The 22,403-nt window shown below is 36.7% G+C and overlaps 1 protein-coding gene across 1 annotated transcript in view; it reads right to left on the reverse strand.

Annotated features, from left to right (window-relative positions):
• Positions 1 to 859: 859 nt before the first annotated feature.
• LVRN (laeverin) overlaps positions 860 to 22,403 on the reverse strand; it is a 34,139-nt gene continuing 12,595 nt past the window's right edge. The window contains exons 7-20 of the mRNA XM_065744303.1: positions 21,733 to 21,876; positions 21,344 to 21,409; positions 21,144 to 21,209; positions 19,942 to 20,111; positions 18,386 to 18,462; positions 16,296 to 16,435; positions 14,872 to 14,927; positions 13,420 to 13,573; positions 12,537 to 12,631; positions 11,742 to 11,849; positions 7,108 to 7,278; positions 5,097 to 5,237; positions 2,620 to 2,695; positions 860 to 1,179 (exon numbers count right to left, since the gene is read on the reverse strand). Coding sequence (XP_065600375.1) covers positions 1,033 to 1,179; positions 2,620 to 2,695; positions 5,097 to 5,237; positions 7,108 to 7,278; positions 11,742 to 11,849; positions 12,537 to 12,631; positions 13,420 to 13,573; positions 14,872 to 14,927; positions 16,296 to 16,435; positions 18,386 to 18,462; positions 19,942 to 20,111; positions 21,144 to 21,209; positions 21,344 to 21,409; positions 21,733 to 21,876 — 1,611 coding nt within the window. The 3' untranslated portion in view covers positions 860 to 1,032. The remainder of the gene's footprint in view (positions 1,180 to 2,619; positions 2,696 to 5,096; positions 5,238 to 7,107; positions 7,279 to 11,741; positions 11,850 to 12,536; positions 12,632 to 13,419; positions 13,574 to 14,871; positions 14,928 to 16,295; positions 16,436 to 18,385; positions 18,463 to 19,941; positions 20,112 to 21,143; positions 21,210 to 21,343; positions 21,410 to 21,732; positions 21,877 to 22,403) is intronic.

The following is a 22,403-nucleotide window of genomic DNA, read 5'->3' on the forward strand; positions in this document are numbered from 1 at the left end:
CATCTCCTGGTTTAATTCTTTTCAAAAATAGTTCAGTTCACAGACCCCCCAGCATTATCCTGGGGATTGACACATGGTAATGGAGACACTGGGAAGGTGTCTTCACATTCCCAATAAAACATAAATGTAAATGTAGACACATTTAGAACAAACCTTTACAGGAGGAAAAATAAAGTTTTAATGATAAAAAAAGATTATTATAATTAAAATTTGACATTTCTTTAGTTCATTCCTCTCCACAGATCTCAATCTATTCACAAGCTTATGTTTCATTGTATTACTATCCCCCATCCACCTTACAAATATAGAAATGGAGAGTGACAGATTAAATGACCTGCCCAAGGCCACAGTGTAGATCATAAGCAAAGCAGAATATAAAAGTTTTCCTGCTTCCTCATGGGTTTTTTTGTTCTTTTTGGTTTTTTGTTCTGGTGGGTTTTTTCTTTTTTTTTCTTTTTTTTTTTTTTGGCAAAAACTTGAACCACACCCTTTCTTTCGATATTCAGGGAAAAAATAAAAAAGAGTTCAGGACAGTATGTGTGCATTAGGTTATTATTAGCAACACATCCCTATGAAATATTTATTCAGTAGGAAGTTAATTTAGATATAATATGAAAGTATATGAGGGCTGCTCTGAAAATAATGTTTCCTGCTTTATTATGCTGGCTCACAATGTCAGGCAGAGGTGGATGCTTGTGGCATGACAGTAGAGGGCGACCCTTCCCTCCAGTATCGCAGTACATTGCTGTTGCCATGCAACAGATGCCAGCAGCAGGGCAGTCTTACAGAATGCCATCGAATATGGAAGTGTGTAGGTTAGGTTTGGTTTTTTTGGTTTTTTTTTTTGTTTGTTTGTTTGTTTGTTTGTTTCAGAAACTTTCTTTTCTTTGTGAGTTGGTTTAGCCTGAATTTCCAGTTGGGAAGATAATCTCAGACATCATAAAAATTTGGTCTCTCTTTAATTACATCTTAAAATGAATATCAACATGCTACTGAATCACTCTAAAATATACTGGAAGTTGTTTTCCCGGGTCAGTCATCTATATTTTTCTGTAGCCAATCAGCAACTCTAGTTAGATGTTCTTTCCTTTCCATATTTTCAGTTATTGCAATCTCCAGTAGTAGAGTTGCCCTTTGTCTCTCATCTTCTTCAAGTGTATTATTATAGAAAACCTGCAACTGAATAAATAAATCCATGAGGTTAGTCAATGTAATTTCACTTTGAGGAAACAGTTGTATATCCAACAAAAGTTTTACACAGAAGTACATAAAAGGAGTGGATGCGAGCAAGCACAGTGATTTATACTGGATGGGAAAGCTCCTTACACATCAGGAATGTGCCCTTTTGCCATCACCTCTGTAAAAATCTTTCAAATTGCAGCCAGCTTCATTAGTACTAGTGGTACCACACAGTGTCTAGGATTAGTTGAGTAGCAGAATCCTCTTGTGCTGACTCTTCTACAGATACAGAGCTGTAAGTTTCTCCCATCAATCTAAAGAGCAGAAGACAAGAGTGGACTGAAGAACAGCAAAGAAATGTACATAAATGGTGTGGAGGAATGTACAATGAGAAGAATGAGACAGATGTCCAGCAACCTTTTATTAACTCTTCTGTGGATATAATGGGAAAGGTTACCTCTACAGATAGACTTTTAAGAGGAATATAAAGAAGAAGTGATAATATTGTGACTGTGTTACAATCTAAAGCTAACTGAAAGGCTGATGCTGGACTACTGCTTTTGCCATCACAGGATAACAAATATTTTTTCCTGAAGAATAAAAGATGAAAAACTTCTAGTTTATACATGCTCAGGAGAGATTTATTTTATTTTAGGAGCTAGATCTCTGAATTGTTTTCTTCATTAACCATCCATTCTCAGTTACTTGCTGATGCATCAGTCAATGGATGAAAAAGGGAAACAACTTTTTTCCTACAGTGACAGATACTAGGCAGATATTACTTATCGATCTGTGTGATACAGAGACACCACAAAAGCTGAGCAACAGCTAAGAGAAGATAAAGAATATTTTGGAAAATAATCTAGGGAGACTTGAACTGCAAGGAACAATAAAAGAGAGTGGGGGAAGCAGTGATAGTTATGCATTTGTCATGGGTACTAATATTTGGAAGTATTACTGTGAAAAATAAGTTATACATTATAGCCACCTGCCACAGACTTCTACCCTTCAGCAGGAGTCCCCAAACCCATCCACTCTATTTTTCCAGATGAGCAGGAGCCCACTTAGAATCTATTGTCCATGGACTTATTTGGGGTGCTGTGAAGTCAAAGAGAAAGAACTGCACCCCACATGTGCAGGCCTCCTGTTCAGCATGTAGGCAAGCAACCTCCAATGCTGCAGCCACACAGAGCAGGACAATATCCGTCCCTGTACAAAGGCTCATTTTAATGTCATGCTTAATAATCAACTGCATACACACACTGCAGAGCTGTGGGTGCCCATTCATACACTTATTTTTCAGGTGAGGATGTATTATTTTTTTTAGAGTTTAAGGTTAACAATGCTATACAATAATATATTTATTTGAGAAAAATATATATATATTAAAAAGTTGTATTTACAAACTGCCAGTAGAGTCTAATCTCTTCTCTCACTTACCTCTTGGATCTGTACATCTGTGTTGACAAAGCTTCCCATGATTTTTAAAACAATGTTTAATAATTCCGTCCCATACCTGTAAAATTGAGATAAAGGTCCTTCCATCAGCATGTTAGAAAAATACTAGACTTTACCACATTTAATAATACTCCAAATATTTATTAACCATTTTTCACATTGGAAATACCAATTAAGCAGAAGTTTTCAGTTGTATACTCCCTGCTCCTTAAAAGGGAGAGTACCATTAAAGTTCAGTTTAGACATTTGAGGAGAATAGACCTTTAGCCCCTCATTTTCATTACTGATATTATCTGATATCTATTCTGAGCTATAATGAATTCTGGACTTAAAAAGGCAACTTTTATGAGCCCATAAAGCCAAACCCATATAGAAATGATGAGCACCAATAATTCTAAAATCTTGATGTTTCTGCTAGTGTCCTGAAGACAGTGTATAAAGCTTACATCCAAACTGTTCTTTCAGTCTGAAAACGGTGTGTCAGTTCCTCAGCATACTTCTCAACAGAATGGAACAATTAAAAGCTCTGTAAAGGACACTACTTGCCTTTACTAGAGCTTGGAATACTGCTAAACATTTCAGTGCTTCCAAGTCTTGGTTATGGTCCTACCAATAGTTCCTGAGGCATTCCTCTTTCACCAGAGACAGCAGGAGTGTATGGATGTCACAGCTAAGCTTGTTTTCAATTTTGCCAAGGAGAGAGGGCATCTCTGAATAGACATTAAAGATACTTAAACGTAGCCCAAGCTCACATGCAATTGACCTGTATCAAAGCAGATAGGCTAGAGATGGATTAGGACTTAAAATAGGGATTAATAGTATTAGTGGTCCTGAAATCCTTTTAAAATCTGCATGCTTAAATCAACCATCTATACAGAGTATGAGCTGCCTTTGGAAAAGAGATTAGGACCTTACTTCTGTATTTTACATCCGTGCTTATGAAACACTAGTGGATGAATCAATTTCTAGGGTATATGAGCTTTCCATTTTCAGGGGATTTCCAAGCAGTGTGTTTTTCTCTTGATTGTGGAACTTCCTGTCTGATTGTGTATCAAGAACTAGAAAGATTCACCAGTTGCCTACAGGAAGTCTATACTACCTCACGCTATATTACAGGCAGCCTGGATAAAAAATATGGACAAAACTCAAGTCAACGATGGTTTCATCTGTGAAGCCCAATGATAGGCATGCTGTGTGGAGGTGATTGTTCCTGTTCCAGTACTTTCCTTCAAGTCTGTTCATTTTTAAAACTTTTACTCATTCTCATGGCTTCCAGTTTTCAAGCATCACTTTCCTGCTTTTACTGTTCCCAAAACTACAGGGCCAGTGCACAGAACAAGATGCTCCTGACCACAGGGACAGCATGGGTCAATGGGAACACTTGCAAAATGTGTTCACATGACCAGCTTATACAAAGGAACATGTGAATGAGTACATGATAGCCTAAACAATGTTCTCAGGGACATGGAAAGGCTATAATATTTACAGATCTCCAGCTACCCAAACAACCCTATCTTTTTTCTTGGGCTCTCATGTTAAAGACTTATTTTCTATCATCATTTTAATCACACAATTGGCATGGAGTCTTGATCCCATAAACAGAATGCCCCAACTCCAACTAAGGTATTTGTCACTTGCTAGTCCAAACACATAGCGTTGAGATGGAGAAAAAAGAGATTTTGACATCTTCCCTAATTATTGTTTATGTGCAGGTAAGAGTAATTGCTAACAGCATTGTGCTTTGCCTATGTGGCAAGTGGCTTTTCCCTTTTCTTTTTGCTTATACGTAGATTGCTCATGTTCTGCTCAAACTTACTTATATTGATAGCAAGTGTATATAATTACACTAAAATCTCTTAAATGCAGTGTATGGTCTGCTACCATTCTATCATTCAGTATTAAAAGAACACTTGTGCTGTAACAGCCAGCTATCACAGATATGCACTCTTCTCCTTTTCCAAGTCAGTAAAAGGACAAGTTTATTTCTGTCCTAAAAGTTTGTTCTGGTTGATGTGAAATGCTTCCTGGACAGCAAAAAGTGGGAAACTATATTGCATGGTAGCTATCATTCAGATACATAAGTAATACCTTCTCTTACATCATGATTATTAGTTCCCCACACCACTAGTCACAAAGCACACCTTAAATGTACTCCAAGAGACAGATTTTTATCCTTCATTATCTCACAACTAGGATTTTTGGGAAAGCTCCCCATTTAAGCAGGATCACACTTTCCAGAAAGTTTAACACAGGGACTGTCACAAGCAGACTAATTTCAAAGCATTCTGTAACTGACATGAGGTCTTCTTTGGCATCAAGCTCTAATGATAACCATGGGCTATGTACTTATGAAACCACATCAGTCATTACAAACTATGTTGTCTCTGTAAGGAAAATTTGCACCTGGAGCAAAAGAAACACAGAAATAAAAAGAAGTCATAGCAGGTTGGCTACCATACCTTTCACTTAAAAATGACCAGTTTTCTGTAACAAATTCCCAAGCTATACGGTGCCCAATGTCCTTAGATACTACATATTGAAGGATGACTGTGTTCCATTTGGAAGAAAACTGTGTATCAATGAGTCCATATTGCAAGAATCTGTTAGGAAAAAATATAACATTACCTTCTGTTTAACAGTCATCATCTGGAATTATATATTGGCTAAGAAAAACTTCATCTCCCCAAATTCTGGAATGCTGACAGTTACACCAAAGTTGGGGTCATTCAGTGATGTGTACTCAGCTTGTATTTTCTTGTTATGTTGGTGAAATTCCCAGTTCTTGCCCACTGGCTCTCTACTTCTCAGTAAAATAAGTGTGTAGCACAACAAATTGAGATATTTGCCTTTTTTGTGTATCTTTTTCTGAAAGACTCAAAACAACACTCTGATCAGACAACCTCATTGAAAGGCAAATTGCTCCCAAGATTCTAAAGAAAACTTCAAACAGAGCCTGGAGAATGAGCAAGAAATGAAGCATGCTGCTGTGCAGAGGGGTTCTGTTTCGCTAATAAGTTATTTAAGGTGCTCTCAAGTAGATTAAGTCATGACTTCATAAACATTTAACTACCTGACACTTATATCAATGAGAGTGGGTGCCTGGGTATCTTGAAAAAGTAAATAAATAACACTCTTATTGTTGTATAACTTTACAGTCTCCTGTTTTCAATGGGCACTGCTGAAAAAAATAGAGCATTACAAGCAGCCACTTTGTTGGTAGAGCAGACAAACTGAGTTTCTCCCATTTGCATGCCACCAATATGCTTAACCAAATGGATGAACTATACTGAGGACAAATACTGAGGACAATGCAGTATAACATTCCTCAGCCTAGAAGACTTTCAGGTTGAAGTTTAGAAAAAGAGATTGTCTTGTCAACAACTACAGCATATGGAGGAAGGAAGTCATCACAACTTCCTGAACAGCAGTCTTGTTTTGGTATAACTTACAGCTTTACAGGGACCAGTGCTAATCTGCATCAATGACAAAGTCACCAAAGGACCCCAGGTTAGGTGGAAAATCAGCATAGCTCTACTCAGACACATCTTCTTAATCCAACTGGCTTTGTTCTCAGCCTTAACTGTTCTGCCTACTCAACCATCATTGGCAGAAGAAATCTACTTTCAGAGCATTACACCCATCGTGTTATACCAGTGCTTGGATCATCATTCTTTAGACTTTCAGTGGTAAACTTTTGTCCTCTGAGATATTCTTCAGGTAATGCGAGAGTGATAAAATAGAGAACTCATCTTCAGTATCTTTTTGCAAATAAAATGAAAAGATCTTGTGTGGATGTCAGTGAAAGATAAATATGATATTCCAATCTGAAAATTTAAATATGATTTCTCCTTGTCAGTCTGTACTTTAAAGAATCTTTAAACATCATACTTGTAAGTCTATTTTCATTTTTGCCCTTCACATAGGAATGGGTGATCTGACTTCTACACAAAGACTAAATAGGATATTAGATTTTACATTAGGAAGACATTCAGAGATATGGGAGGTCAATATAAAGCCATTAGTGGTGGGGAAAAATATCAAGGAGAATTATGATAAGTACTGTTTCTTACAGCGCAGAGAGTAAGGGCAGCCAGTGGATTCAAAATCAAAAAACATGACAGGAAACAAACTGAAAGCAAGCGTGTTTTCATTCAACATACAATCACAGGATTTGTTGCCAGTCTGCTATAACACCTGAAGGTATACTTTCAATTCAAAAAGAGAATTATATTGACAGATCCATTGGTAGTGGTAGACATGACATGCTAGTTACCAACTCAGGAATTCCTTTTCTCAGTCATAAACAACATCTGTGATGTTAAGTCAGCAAAAGGATCATGTATGTTTGCACCATTTAGTGTATTTTCAACAGATTCTACCACTGGTATAGATGTATGCGTCTGTGGCAGGCAAACTTCTGACAGGTTTGTATGGTGCAGTACCCCCAAAGACATGCTTAATCAAGGGCACCTGTGAAGTAACCATGATTCTTTGGCACAGCTCATGGCAGAGAGGAGGATGTCTTTATCTTCTTTTGTGGAGTCGTTATGTTTATGCATTTCCCATGCAAAATCCCATTCTTTATCACTTCCCACTGCAACACCATAGCAACAGACTGTTCTTCTAATTAAAAATGGAATTCTGTGAAACAAGATATAGTTAAAAGGTAGTGTATTGTTATGAAGTCATAACAAACCATTAATGCATAACTTAAAGACGTTCATTTTCAGTTGAAGGATGCACAATAAGAAAAATACATAAAACTGTTAATTTTTTATTATGATTTAAGCATTAACAAAACATGCAGTTTTAAGGCAAAAAAAAATTAAAAACAGTTGGATCTAGCCAGTTTGTGTACAGACAATCAGTGCCACTTTTGCACACCACTGAGCAGTATAGTGATCACACCATTAAAGAGGGTGTAGCTGCATGAAAGCATCAACCTGACAATATTTTCATCAGTGAATACATCCAGTAAGAAAGACAGGGGCAACAAAAACAAAAGCTGAAGTGACATTTCTCCATGCAGCAAGCACCCTTCTATTACTCTCCTCAACATGGCAGTGCGTTTCATAACAGAAACTAAATGCAAGTACTGCCAATGTAATACAACACTTCACGTGTGAAGGCTGAACAGAAAGTTTGTTCTGCAGCAACGGCATGCCACTAACATTAAAACAGATCAACACTTTCAAGTATTAGCAATGTATCTACTTTTCTACATTACAAGCTCTCTGAAGATAGTTCAAATTAATAGTATGCTGGATAAATTCTCTGTAGCAATAGGATGGATCTCAGTGCTACAAAACAAACAGCGCTGTTCAAGAAGCGTTTAGATGAGGTGCTAAAGGATTTAATTTAGTAGTTGGGTAGAGATAGTGATAGGAGGATGGTTGGACTAGATGATCTTATAGGTCCTTTCCAACCTTATGAACTTATGAACTTATTAACTTATTTGACTTCTCCATAGCATACTGTTAATCTGCATAGCACACCAAAGTGAGTTTGAGATGGCAAGTAAGGGTGTAAAACTATCTTATATCAGAAGATAGAAAAGCAGTCAAGTTTCTGGTCACAGAAGCCTTTCTTCAAATTTAAATATAATTTGAGAAAAACTAGCTTCACTAGATCATTCTAGAGATAATGGAGTCAATACCAGCAGAAATTGGGTCAATACCAGAAAATATACTAGTCAGATGAAAGACTAGATAAGCTTAAAAATTATAATAATATAGTAGGAGTTTTGTATGACAGATTGTAAGGGAACTGTTATGTCACAGCTTGAACTGATGACTGAGCGCCTGGTGAAGAGGTGGGTGGCCCAGGAAGCATATGTGCAAGCCATATGTGCAAGCAATTCACCTGTGCTTCCCATGACACAGGGTCCACCCCTCCATAGGCCAATTTAAGAGCTAGCCCCTGAAGGAACAATGTCTCCTGTAAGAAGACTGCTTTCTGATAAGGAGTGTTCTGTAGCCAGAGGCTCTATCATCAGTTGGGTGAGTTAACTTTTTCCTGTATAGGATTACTGATATTCCCAATGATGTTTTGTCTGGTATCACAAATAATTTATCAGAGACAATCTCACTGCTTCCAAGGACCGACATTGGCATCCCTTGCTAAAAAGTGAAGAAGTAAGCAGCAGGGACTTTAACTGTCCTGTTGGGTACTGGAGATTTCATAGACTCATGAAATGGCTTGGGTTGGAAGGGACCTCAGAGATCACCTAGTTCCAACCCCCCCCACCATGGGCAGGATTACCATCCCCTAGATCAGGCTGCCCAGGGCCCTATCCAACTGTCCTGGAGCTCCTCCAGGGACAGGGCACCTACAACTTCTCCATTCAGCCTATTCCTGTGCCTTAACCCCTACTCAGTGAAGAATTTCCCCTGACATTTAATCTAAAATAATCTGAAACTCCCTTCTTAGTCAGAATTAATCCCCTACTAATAACTACCCATGCAAAAAGTTGATTTCACTGGTATAATAATAGAAGGTATTGGAACATTTCATATGGATATGAAACTTACAAATATAAAATTACAAAGAAATAATTTGGATTTATTTATTTGGATATGTGTTGGAGCATAGGGATTTTTCTACCAATTATGATGCTGGCTGAAATTGAGTGGTTACATCAAGGTAAGGAATATTTCTGCAAGGAAACCTTCTAGGACAAATCTAGTTACATTGAGTTACAGAGTCAAGCTTTTTTTTTTTTTTTTTTTTTTTTTTTTTTTAAAAGAACTGTTTCATCTTCTTGAAGAAAGAAGCCACAGTAGGCAGATGTGTAATGTGTAGGGTATGCAGTTAGTATAACTAATTCTTTTCAAGATGCTTAGTGAAAAACCACCTTGGTATTGGTTACTGAGTATAGATGTCTACATATCTTTTGGTTGCAGTTATGATGTTGAACAACGAAGGCAGGCTGTACAGGCAGCATACTATGGGATACTGGTTTACTGGCTGGTGATAGCTATGGTGGCCCTGAAGTGGTCTGTGTTGTACTTTCATAGAGGAAGACCATTGTGGCCCAGAGAAAATATGGGGCTTGGGGTTATGTTAATGGAGGTGTTGTACTTATTAATTTATCTTTCTTTTTTTTTTTCCTTGATAGTAGTCATATGGTTTGAGAATCCTACACAGGATTCTCTCATCTGTGAACCTTTGGGAAGATGCAAAAGAAGAGAATGATGTGTTAGCCTATACCATTTTCCCAGAGTCAGTGCATATGTGATTTGTTGCCTTCAAAGGTTAAGAAATGATCACAAGTTCAGTTTCCTTTAGGATGAAACTGAAATGTACAGCAATGCTATCTGTCCCACTAGACTCATCTCTTTCTTCCAAAACAGACATATAAACTAGTAACCCCACTGAAAATACACTTTTCTAGACAGCTCCATTTCACTCCCATAAGCAAAAGAATGAGCTAAACTGAGAAACTGGATGAGAATCATGGCTCTTGATGTTATTTTCACAAAAGTGAAAATAATACACCATACTAAGTCCAGTGATGTTCTGGAAAGTCAGAAACTGGTAGGAAATGTTCAGCTGAAAGATGATCACCTTATCTGAAAGGAAAAAAGCACCACTGCCTTCCATAAATTTGAGAATTCTGCTGGGTACAGTAACACACCTGGAGCTCACTTGTGATGAAGCAGCTCTCATATGCCATTAGGAGTTTTGTTCTCAAAATGGAGAACATAAGAACATGTAAAGGGATCTTTCTGTGAAGTTTGCTGTGTCATTTTCTCCTTCCACCCAGTGTATGCAAAACCTCCTCTTCATCGGAGAAGGAACTGAGATTTTTCTTCTTTTTTTTTTTTTTAATTTGAATCCTAAGTTTTGTATCTCATATGTGGTATTTTTTCATTAAAATGTGATTAATCTCTTTCACTTATTAAAACTACTGTGTTTTTTTCTCTATACTTATAGACATGTGAAGTTCAGTATTGTAAAGCATCTTCAAAATTCTCAGTGTCATGAAAGACAGCAAAATTAATCTTCATTTAATTCAAAAGCAGATCAGCTAATATTTCAGACTCTTCAGCTCTTGAACTTAGATAAGGTATATAGAATTCCATCAGAAAAAAAAATAATTCTGAATACTCTTAAGGGAAATATTTTGCAATGGTCTCAGAACGCTACATAGCATTGCTGTCTTTACTGTGGGATATTAAGAAATTCCTCTCTGAAACATATCAGAACACGTTTAGTATTTAAATTTTCTTAAAAATGAGATGATTACTAAATCATTACTACCAAAATACAAACACAAGTTCTGTTCACTTGGCCTATCACATATCAGCAGAGGTAGGAGTAACAGACAAAACATTAGCCTCTTTGCAACTATAACAAACAAAAATAATAAATAAACTTTAAATATTCACTCACCAGGGCCAATATTATATGACTATTGCATAGGAAAAAAAATAAAAGAGAGAGGGAGGAGAAGAAGAATTATTTCAATACCTTATAAGACTCCTTTAACAATGCAATACTCAAATACAGGAGAATCTGATGCTGGTACAGCCCAGACTGCACTCTCACAGACTAGAAACCTAGCCACTAGGTTCCAGCATCAGCATGAGAACAGCCCTTCCCAGACCCTGTTCATGCAAATGCAGAACATGAAGAACAACATTCACCATGGATAGATGTTCATGTCATATCAACATTGCTTCACCCTGTACAGCTTATGGAAGCCTAGAATTTGAGTTAGTACATCTGATACCCCAAAGGCTGAGTTGTGGCAAATGGATTGGTCAGTATGGTATATTAGTCTTAATCTGAGTTTAATCTACTGTGTGTTTAAGCAGTCTTCATGGAAAAAATTATGCATTCTCCAGCCTGTGAAGTCTATGCAAAAAGCAGTAATTATGAAATCAATGAAAAGCTGAGATTTGAGAATGACATGGAACTTTACATTCATTTTTTTTTGTTTGTTTTGAGATTTGTTTATTAGTTTGCCTTAATTCTGTAGGTCTGGGGAGAATGAGCGATGTATAGAGTCCTTTCTAATTCTGCCTGCCCCTGGTAAGAATCCATCAACCTCCCACATCCCTTGCACATGCGCACCTCTCAGATGACATTACGGTTCTTACTTGTACTCAGGGTTGTCCATCCACTTAGTGTACAGTTCAGATGACAGATCCAAACAGTCTTGGAGGCCCAGCCAGCATGCTGTTTCAAAAAATTTTTCCAAATACAGTCTTGAAGGAAAGCCAAAATAGCAAGAATTAAAATTTGTATTCCACATTTGAAGTACTTAAAATGTGCTTGATCACAGTTTCTGCACATAATGCTGTTAACTGGAGAGAACCTTTACCAGAAGCTTGAGGTTTAATAAAAGTAAAAAAAAAAAAAAAAAGTTGCCAAAAATGAGTTCCTGACATCAGTATTCATGTATACCAGTGAGACTACCCACACACTATAATTTTTATAAGGTTTCTGCATGTTTTATAGTGCTGTTGCTCTGGATCCACCTAATCCCTGTCACTCTGACTGTGACTTTCTATGGCTTTACAAAATAAATTATTTTAAAGCTCTAGTGATTGATGCATAAAGCACATCTGAAGTTCATTGCTATAGGTTCTTCCCCAATGAGCAGCAGCTTGTTGCATCTGGTCTCCATTAAACAAGAGCTACCACTCATATTATTAAAGGATCATTGCCAACAGTCACTAAATACACTGACAATATCCCAAACAATCCTGACGTAGTGCATTATTATTGAAAGTATCATCATAAATAAGTAACACACTTGTAGATCAGTGAGAACAATTCAGTTACACTAAATTTAAATAGACCATTTTCCTGTATCTTGTAGTTTGCCTTCACAAATTTAAATGCAGTGCCAGAACAAACTTTTGAGTAAAGCAAAACTTTTTCACACTTACTGAGCAAAATAGTCATCTTCCAAAGCATCGACATCTTGACGAATAAGACCTGCATAATAACGGTATATTGGCAACATTCTCTTTAAAAGGTATTTCTTTTAAAAGAAGAGAAAGAAAAGTTATTTTCATTTATATGTATGTTTTTATTATGCTATGTTTTTCTTTACTTACACAGATTTATCCTAAAAATTCACCTCTACTCATTTCTTGACTATAAAGAACATTAAAATGAAGTATGTAAAATAAATAACATGAACTTCATTGCACTTGTGCTATTCAAATGGGGTAATAATGTATTTCACATTGCTAACAGCCCTATGCTCATTACAAAAGAAAATATATGCTCCTTCTCAGAGAACAAGACAGAAAAAAACAAATTCTCAATAGAAAAAATATTTTTCTCACATATTTCATACATAACTGAGAACTTAAGAGAATTACTACTTTGTGACTGTACTATAAAGAAGTAGTGTGAAATGGAAGTAAAAAGATATATATATCTCAGTTATCTTAAATATTTGAAAAATAATCTCATATAGGATCTCAAGATAGTTCCTACTTTCTCTGTGTGTAGCTTTTTCTGAACTTGTTTTACAAAAAGAACTAAAATCAAGGTTAATATTAAGAATGCAAACAGATTTCTGCTTTGCAGTAAAAACAGCTCACGATGTGACGATATTTATCATTGACTTGTACATATAAATAAGTACCTATGAACCTATGAACCTCCTATCTAAAAAAGAATTTAGCAAAATCATGCAAATACTTTTTAGGAACTATTACCCATCATATTCATTCTTTCATGAGAATTTAAGGCATTCATTTTAGTCCTTTTTATTAAAATGGACTAGTATATTTTCTGATTAACAAAATAAGTTGGTACCTTCAAAAGTGGGTATACTTCATAGTTTTTCAGAGTACTTAACCCATTGTCAGGCATTAGGTTTGCCAATACCACATTCCATACAAAGAGTTCATCCTCTCTGGCAAGGTACTTTGTCAGTTCCAGTGCAGCTTCAATCTCAATATATCCAGACCTATTTGAAGACAAAAACCACTTGTATTTGTACATACTTATTCACATTAACTACCTTCTGTGAATATTTATTTATAAATATAGAAGTATAAAATGTACAGATACAGGGTGGGAAGCCACCAAGAATAGGCACTGTAATATTAAAACAAATGTCCAACTATGATGTGCCATTTAAAAGCTTAATGTTTTAATGAACATGTTAATGACCATAGTGCCTAGTCATGGGGTAATTATGGCAGTACATATTCTGGCAGTGTCTGCAGGGTAAGGACTTGCAAAGTCAAAGCATGCATCAGCCTCAAACAAATAGTGTATTCAGTTATAATAAATTTATCTTTTTATTGCTACGGAAGAGATTTTCAATATGTGTTCTTCCACTGAATAAACATTATCATAAAAATTAAGTAACTGAAGCCCCATGCATACTACACTAGGGATTAGTGATTTCAGCATGGCATTTCCATGCCTCAGCACGGAGCCAGAACTGAATGAATTCTTTCCCCCAAAAAAGCCAATTAAAGCCTCACTCCTCCAGAACAGAAACACTTCTAGCTTGCCTACACAACAGCTCAGTTTCATTCTTCAGCTACTTTCTTTAATATATGTCAGGTTTAAGATCTGTTATGAGAAAGATTTGTCCAAGAGAAGGGTAATATATACATCTCTGGTATGACTGTGACACAGACCCACAGATCTATTTATTTCATCTTTAGCACACCACAGCACTGCTGAACCCACCAGCAGCACAGTCTCACAGCTTCTAAACATGAACCCCCTCTAAGAACTGCCCTGCTTTCAGAAGGAGAGGTTAGAGACAAGAGAACTAACAAAACACTGGGTTATCTTAACAAAATGTTTTTCTGCTGAATTGCATTACCCACAGCACAAATATCTTGAAATCTTTTTCTGCCAAGATTTGAATGACCAACTCATCCATCCGCAGGGGAAATAAAAGAGGTATTATGAATCATGCAGGAGAGCATAGCTGAGACTCCCCAGAATAAATCAAGGAAAATTAATTATCTTCATTTAGAATTTATTTTCCCTTACAACAAATTCAGGTTAGTCCTTAAATAGTGGAACTGTCATGAATGCTATAAAGTGTTTGCTAAAAGATGGAACAAACTAAAAGTAATTTGAAAAGAAATCACCCAACACTTGTAGCCCTCCATCATTTTGTTGTATATCTGTTGTTCTTAGGAGGTGCATATGGTTAGGAATCAATGAAGCAGATGTACAAACGTTTAATTCAATGATGTGGTTTAATCATTATCTATGACATATGCAAAACATACTTACTGTGTCAATTCAAAAATGTCATCTAGCAGTTTGAACCTGCTGACAGCAGGAATAGCCTGCAGAAACCATTAATGAGGTGTTAATAGATCAAGACGTTATTAAGAGTAATAAAAAGGTGTATGACAAAGTAATAAAAAACATAAGGCAAAGTCTCTAACATGTTTTATAAGCCAAAATCTTCTACAAAACATGCTAAAATTGATCCTGTATTTTAAGCGAGATTGTTTGTTTATGTGCTTTTAGAAGCATTTATATATATAAATATACAACTATATAACACTGTTTGTGGAACTTGAGGATCCCTCTACATGCTAGAATTTAAAATCTGGAAACCATATATTTCCTAATATTCACTTTATCATTCTGGTACATTAGTTTTCCTTTTGAAGTTTGAGGTTAGTCCACAGCAGAGTATCTGAAGCACTAATTGCACGAACAAGGAAGGACTGTGGGTGCATCTCTGCCTACGGCTCATGCTGGTCATTTCTCCCCTCCTCCCTATTTCCACGCTGGTACGGCTCAGCTACTACTCTAGCCAACCTTCCCACCAGCCAGTAAACAAGGCATCAAGCTCACACACCCTAACTCTGTGCTGATCTAGATTTGCTGTGAAGAAAAGCTCAGAAGAAAAGAAGCTGATGTGCCTTAGGGAGGTTTAGTCATCCCTATGTGCCTTGGGTTTGGACTTTCCAGAGAAGTCATCTGATTGCACACATTCAGGGATTCCAATCTGTGCTTAATCTTGCACAGCCTTATTGTCAAATCTAATGAATCAACATGATTACCAGAGCCCTCTCTCATGCTTGGGCCAGGAAACATTAAATGCTATGCAACACCATATAATGTCACATGGGTAGGCTGCTCCATGTGTCCTTTACTGCCAGCCCACACTGTGACATGAAATCTTCTCTGTGTTATATAACTGACAGGAACTTCATAAGAATCACAGAACACACAGAAACCCTGAATCAGATGCTTTTGTTAATTAACAGAAATATGATTAATAATTAACAGAAATATGATATTTGGAGGAAAGATGGAAATGAAAACTTCCTTCCATTTTTTCCTCTCCGTGGTCACCTAAAAGCAGATAAAGCTTGGTTGCTCACCCACACTGATAATTCTTCAAGTGAAATTTAAGAGACTAAAACTTTGAAGATGACTTCTAAGACAGAATGCCATCTCATATATTATTTTCAACTTAATGCCTGTGTGAAACTATCTGAGCCTGTTCCCATTCCAGTGTGGAAGACTGACATTGGCTTCAGTTGTGCAATTATGAATCATTTATTCTTACATGACAAACATGAGTCCTTGTTGTTCCAGGTTTTCATTGGAGTGATTACTGGTAAGAAATGCAGAAAGAAGTACATGGAAAGAAGTCTGTTTATAAGCTTGAAAAAGAATTATATACACGATCTTACCTTTGGATCATTTTCAAGCAAGTGTACTAATCTTTTCAAGTTTACTTGATCATAGTTCACTCTGTAGTGTCCACTTAAATTTACATTTAGTAGGATCCAGTCATATTCTGATTCTGACACTTGCATTTCAGGAAACACTTCTGTAAAGTGACATGAAAAAATATTTCATTTTCTGCACACTGCTGAATTCTCTTACATTCACGCTCCCCTGAAGCACAAGTTTAAGGCTGCACCCAGAATCCTGCAGAAGCTAGGTGCTCTACATAGCAGAAGAACTTCAACAAGCACCTGACCCCTGTGGAACTGAGCACCCTGAACATGGTATAGTAGTGGCTGAAGTCAAGTGCAGATTCAACCCTTCAGCTAGTAGGCAGCAAGGAGAGCTCAGAGATACTACATAAAAGTCAGCAGTCTGGATGAGGAACAACACCCCTGCGTGCCTGCACATCTAGCCCCAGCATGCCTATCTCATCCAGTGTCTCTCCAAAACATAAGGCTCAGTACCCAGAAGAAGAGCTGTCTACCAGCGTTAATTAGTATAAGGAAAGCAAAACAGATAAATTCATGCAACAGGAAAACAACTGAAATAGAAAAAAAATACTGTAGATAAAAATCCCACAGTCCTCTTGAGTTACATTACTTACTAAAAGTTCCTTTTCACATTCCCATTTCATCTCACTACTGCCTACATTAGGTGTTTGATTACTTCCTCCTGAAAGACCAAAGGGCATTGCAGGAGGCCAGAGGCTCTAAGCTCTAATAAGGGCCTCATGAAGTCAGTATATTGCCTCCTCAGAAGAATCACATGCTGCTTTACCTGGCATGATCACCCTGGTTTAAGAAGACAGCAAACTCTCTTAAGACAATGAATCAGTATTGATGAGTAGTATAGACTGTTCTCTAAACAGAAGGTTCCAACTTCCAGCTCTGTCCAAACATATTGATTCATTGTCTATCGTTTTCACAAATTAAACAAAAGGAAAAAAATGACAAATGACAGATACTAGCTTACACATCTGAAAAGACTGTGTGGCAAGGATACAGCAGTAGCAGTATTCTCCATATACTAGTTCAGTGTTCTGCTAATCATTAATATCACTTCCAGATACATCTAAAATAGCAAAATTATGCTCTGAGAGATGCAGCTCATTCTTTACCTGCACCACCAGGCCAAGTGAAAACACGTTCTACTACATTAGCACTGTTTTGCCAGCATTTACGTCTTTTCTACATAGATTTTGCCAGCATTTATGTCTTTTCTACATAGACATGCATCATTAAGAAATCACATCTTTTCCTGACAGTGAGTAATATACTTACATGAGCGTTAAGTATTTAGAGGTGCCAGCAAGGTCCTAAAACAACAGGACAGGCTTTTAGCACAGCATAGCAGAGACATGCAAAAGCATGGTTGGCCACCATTAGCAGCCCACCTTGGGGCTTGCAGCCTAATTTCACTTGCTCAGAAATAAGAAATATTAGCTCCCATAGAGCTCTTTTCAGCAAAAATATATATATATATAATAGCACTACTGAGATGTTTCTTTTTGACGTACTGTGCCACTGCAAAAACTGTTCCAAAATTCAAGGCAAAATGATAAGTGAGGAATACTCTCAGCACCTCCACTCATGTGAGAAATCTTTTGGTTTATCTTTATATCAAAAAGTCAAAACTAACACCAGAGTTACTATTATTTTTTAATCTTCACTTGAAAGCAAGTTACTAGTCTAGAGTCTGGGAAGTTTCATGCATTGCTTTCAAATACAAACGGAATGTGTTTTAATGGCTGAACTTCCAGTTTATTTTAGTTTCTTGATCACATTCTAAGGTATCACAGCCAAACTCTGAGAGCCTACCCATACTCATTAACTCTCACTTTCGTCAATGGAATCTACTGAAGCAAAAGTGATAGAGAAGCATGAGCAGCTTGGAGTTTGAATTTGTGTACAAAAGAAAATCTATTCATAACAGGCATTCAAACATGAATAAAAATAATTGTTGCTCTATTTTGTAATATTTTGTTCATAGATGTATTAGCTGTTGTTTTGTTATCTTAGTTTTAGCATGTATGAAAAAATACATTACTTACTGCTGCTGTTATCAAGCCACATTAAGGGCTGTGATGATCCATTTCTCATCCAAGAAATAGGAACAATCCAAGTATTGCTTAAGGAGAAAAAAAAGGCAATATAATTCATTCTTAAAGAAACACTCTCTGTTGATGCCAAACTAGATTGCAAATCAGTTTCTTACAAGAATTCCCATCTTCCTTCTCACCTCTCTGATTTACAAAACATCATCAGATGGATGTTCTTATGCTGGGTCAACACATGGGTTCATTGATGGGAAGGGAGTTTTAGCCTGGATTTAAATGATCACTCAGACTTTTCTGTGCTAGATTTTGAAAGATGTGCTGAAGTACCACTGTATCTGCTCTCTCACTTTACTTCTCCAGGAGATAATTTAATCTTCCTTGCTTATTTTTTAATTTCCTCACTTCATCTTATTCCTGGAGACCAAAAATCTCCTTTTCAGATGTGTGTAGTAAAAATGTCTCCAGGCAAGCATAACAACTGCAATGCTAACAGCTTTTATTTCCTTTCACTGGGAATTTAAGCCTCCAAGAGAAAAGGGATGAAAGTTTTGACAGCCTAAGGTTGTTCATGAAAACGAAAACTTCTGCAGTATTTGTCCTGGATTTGCTTAAGTTCACATGGCATTAAGTCTTGCTGTAACTAGAGTAATGGACACAGCTTTAGTAACCTGGAAATCCTTGTCTGAGCTATCTAGCTTTACCTTGCAGTTAATTTAATCTACCATTTTCTACCCTTCCTGGTGCTTAGAAGCAAAGGAAACTATCAAAATCATCATCAGAATGTCTCCTTTCATTGTCTGCATCCATCAACAGAAATACAATCAGGAAAAATTGCTTTGAAGCTTCTCTTATACCTTGCTGGGTAAGAACTCATCTTGCAGGCTTTGTCCACACATCCCAAAACTCATGACAAGAGGAATTCAGCTCTTGTACAATTCATTACAAAACTTCAAACTCTGGCCATGAGGTTCCCAAGTGGGTGACCCAGAGACAGCTCCTTCCACCACTGTTTTTAGGCATGTAAATGTCCGACACAGCTTCAGAAAGGTTCACACACTCCACAATTCTCACTAACAGTCAGTTTCTTGTCAGGTACTCAATGCGTTCTGAGAAAAGGGTAATTCAGATGAGGGTTTAATGTAACTCTGTTGTCTCAACCAAGACAAGAGGACTGAAAATTTTGAGTGGAGAGAAGCTGCTGCATGGTTCATCCAAGTCCTCAGTCTGAACAGCTGAAAGCTGAAGAATGAGGAAATGTAAAACTCCTGCCTTGCAATCCATTCATAGCCTATGCCCATCCTTACAGAGCCATCATGTGGCTGGAAAGGTCACTACTCCAAAGGAAAGCAACCCTCAGAGAAATCACAGCGAACTCCAATCTTAAACAGAATTTACTTCAAGCAAAAAATTAAGAAATCAGGCAGCCAGAACATTGTAAAGAGGAATTGTGAAGACAAACAAAACAAGCCAAAAACAAAAGAAAACAAAAGAAAAATAAATAAATAAATAACGAGATATAAAGTTTTGATAAGGATACAAATGAAACATACTTGTAAAAATCCATATTGTTTTCATGCTTTTTATTATGAAATATTTCCTGACTGATCATGCCGGTAGTTATATTTAATGTTAAAACTGGAAATCCATTTTGGCATGTCCAGGAATCCATTATTTTTTTTACAGATGCTGGCAATTGAACTTCATCTTGTGCATCTACTACCTTCAATAGAAACAGGAATTAGAAAGATGTATAACAAGCAGTTACTTACTGACACTGCTTCAGCAAGACTCCAGGAATTAATCTAGTATATTAGAGAAAAAAACTGCATAGTATTTTGTTGGTGTTTGAATCATGAACAAAATCAATGCAAAAAAGTGTAAAGAAAATTACTGGCATAATTATCATGACAACAAACAGGAATTAAGACATAAGAAAAGGACATTTCTTGTTATAAACTGACTGCCATAATTTCTCTTTACATCTTAATATACTTACAAGCCTATCTGGCTATGACAGACAAAATTTGTTAGTTTTACTCAAATGAACATGCCAGCATGCAGCACATTTTAAGTGATAGTGTGATGAGCAAATTGAACAGCAAAGACTCAATGAAAAAGATACCAAGCTAGAGATCCAGCTAGAGCAAATTAGCAGTCTCTGTTGGCTTAGAAGATGAGGCAGTCTTGCATTCCTTAAGTTGTGAAACTCCTGTTCGTAATCTAACTTTTTTCTGTAACTTGGTAGAACCCTTAGATGGGTTGGGTAGGGAAATTAATTATTATTATTTTTTTAATTAGCACCTGTTTTCTTACTCAGATTTCTGACAAACCAGTGAAGGGAGAAATGCTGAGCTACTGCCCTGGGTATAGACAGTGCAGGATCTGTGACATATCAATATTGCTGATCACGTAGCCTGGAGCACCACACACTTTGATCTAGCAAAGCTTAAGCTCCAGAAAAAACAGGCTATGCAATTTAATGTAAGTTAAGGCAATCCATAGCACCAAAAAACACACTGTATCCTAATTTTCCTACTCATTTCTCTGCTCACTTTTACTTAGCTGCAGTTAAATAGCTGTACAAACACCTGCAAAGACATGAGACAAGAGAGCTAGCAAAGCAAATTTTCTGTGAAGGAAAAGACTGTGAAAGGGATAGCCAAATTCCACTGCAGCCTTCTACAAATACTTTGTGACATAGATTTGACCTATGCCAAACACTAGAACAAAATACTAGAAATAAAATGAGTACCAACTGTATGTGGATCCACAGATCATCTTGGTTAGCACTTGAAAAGGCAAATTCTTTCAGATACGACTGCATGAACACAAACAGATGTCAAAATTCACAAAGGTTCAACATAAAACATCAATAAGGCAGACAGTAATTTGTATACTCATCATTTTCAAGCTCGTAAATTCAAAATGAAGATGTCCTTTTTCCAAACTTACAATTAAAGCTCTGGTAAATAACTTCTCAGTCAGAAAACTAGAAAGCATCCATGTAATGCAAGCCCCCTAAAATACAAAAAAAAAAAAGCTATGAGAAAACACAAGTTACTGTTGCAATTATTCGTGCAACATTTCTTCAAACTGTGTTTCAGAAATATTAGTTTATTCCTATTCTTCATACTTCAAGGAGGTTAAGAACATTCACAGTTTCCTTCACAGAGAAATTTGCAGTTTCCAATAAATTTGTGTGTGTAGCAGAAATAATTTTTGGATAACAAAATAACAAAGCATTGTAGTTCAACAGGATATTCTGTTTTTTTTCTAAGCATAATAGGTATCACATTAGTTCAGAATAGAGATGAAACAGGAATAATTCCATATGTTTTCACCTTGTTGTATGTGATTTCATCAAATAGAGTCCTTAATAAAAATGATCCATTGACTTTGTCTTCTCTTTCTGACAATGATCGAAATTCTATGCCATTGCCTTCCTTTAAGATAGGTCGTACAATGCGATCATAAAAGATTTCATCCTGCAAGAAGAAAAAATCCAAATGAACTGAATATAAAATCCTCACGTAGAGAACACGTAATTAGCAATAATAGAAATAGTCTGTTGATAAACAAGGAATGATCTTTCTCCCCTCCCTATCCCCCCCCTTCAAGTAAAAGGACCTTACAACAAATCCTAATATTTTCCACATGTAACGCTACCTACTTTGGCAGTGAAAACTATAAATATGAGCTGACAGTGGGCCTGCGACTGAGAAAGACAATTACACTGCAACCCCTCAGGGAAAAAGTAAATTACTTTAAACACCAAATGAACAGACACTGAAAACATGTTGTCATCTACATATTTATGTCATTAGTATGCAACGTTTGCCTCCTAAATTCTGCATTTCTCCTGCTGCATCCCTGAACAATAATCTAAAAACTAAATGAGTATAGCAAAGCTTAACTATGCAGCATTTTGGCTCTCACCCAGTAAGAAACACAGGTGAGAAAACTACTCCTCTTGTGCAAAGCAGTGAAGCTCTCATTTTCTCAAATGCTGGCG

The sequence above is a fragment of the Cyrtonyx montezumae genome, unplaced genomic scaffold (genome assembly GCF_038088225.1).
Source record: "Cyrtonyx montezumae isolate F1298 unplaced genomic scaffold, pur_monq_1.0 scaffold_30, whole genome shotgun sequence".
In the NCBI taxonomy this organism is placed as follows: domain Eukaryota; kingdom Metazoa; phylum Chordata; class Aves; order Galliformes; family Odontophoridae; genus Cyrtonyx; species Cyrtonyx montezumae.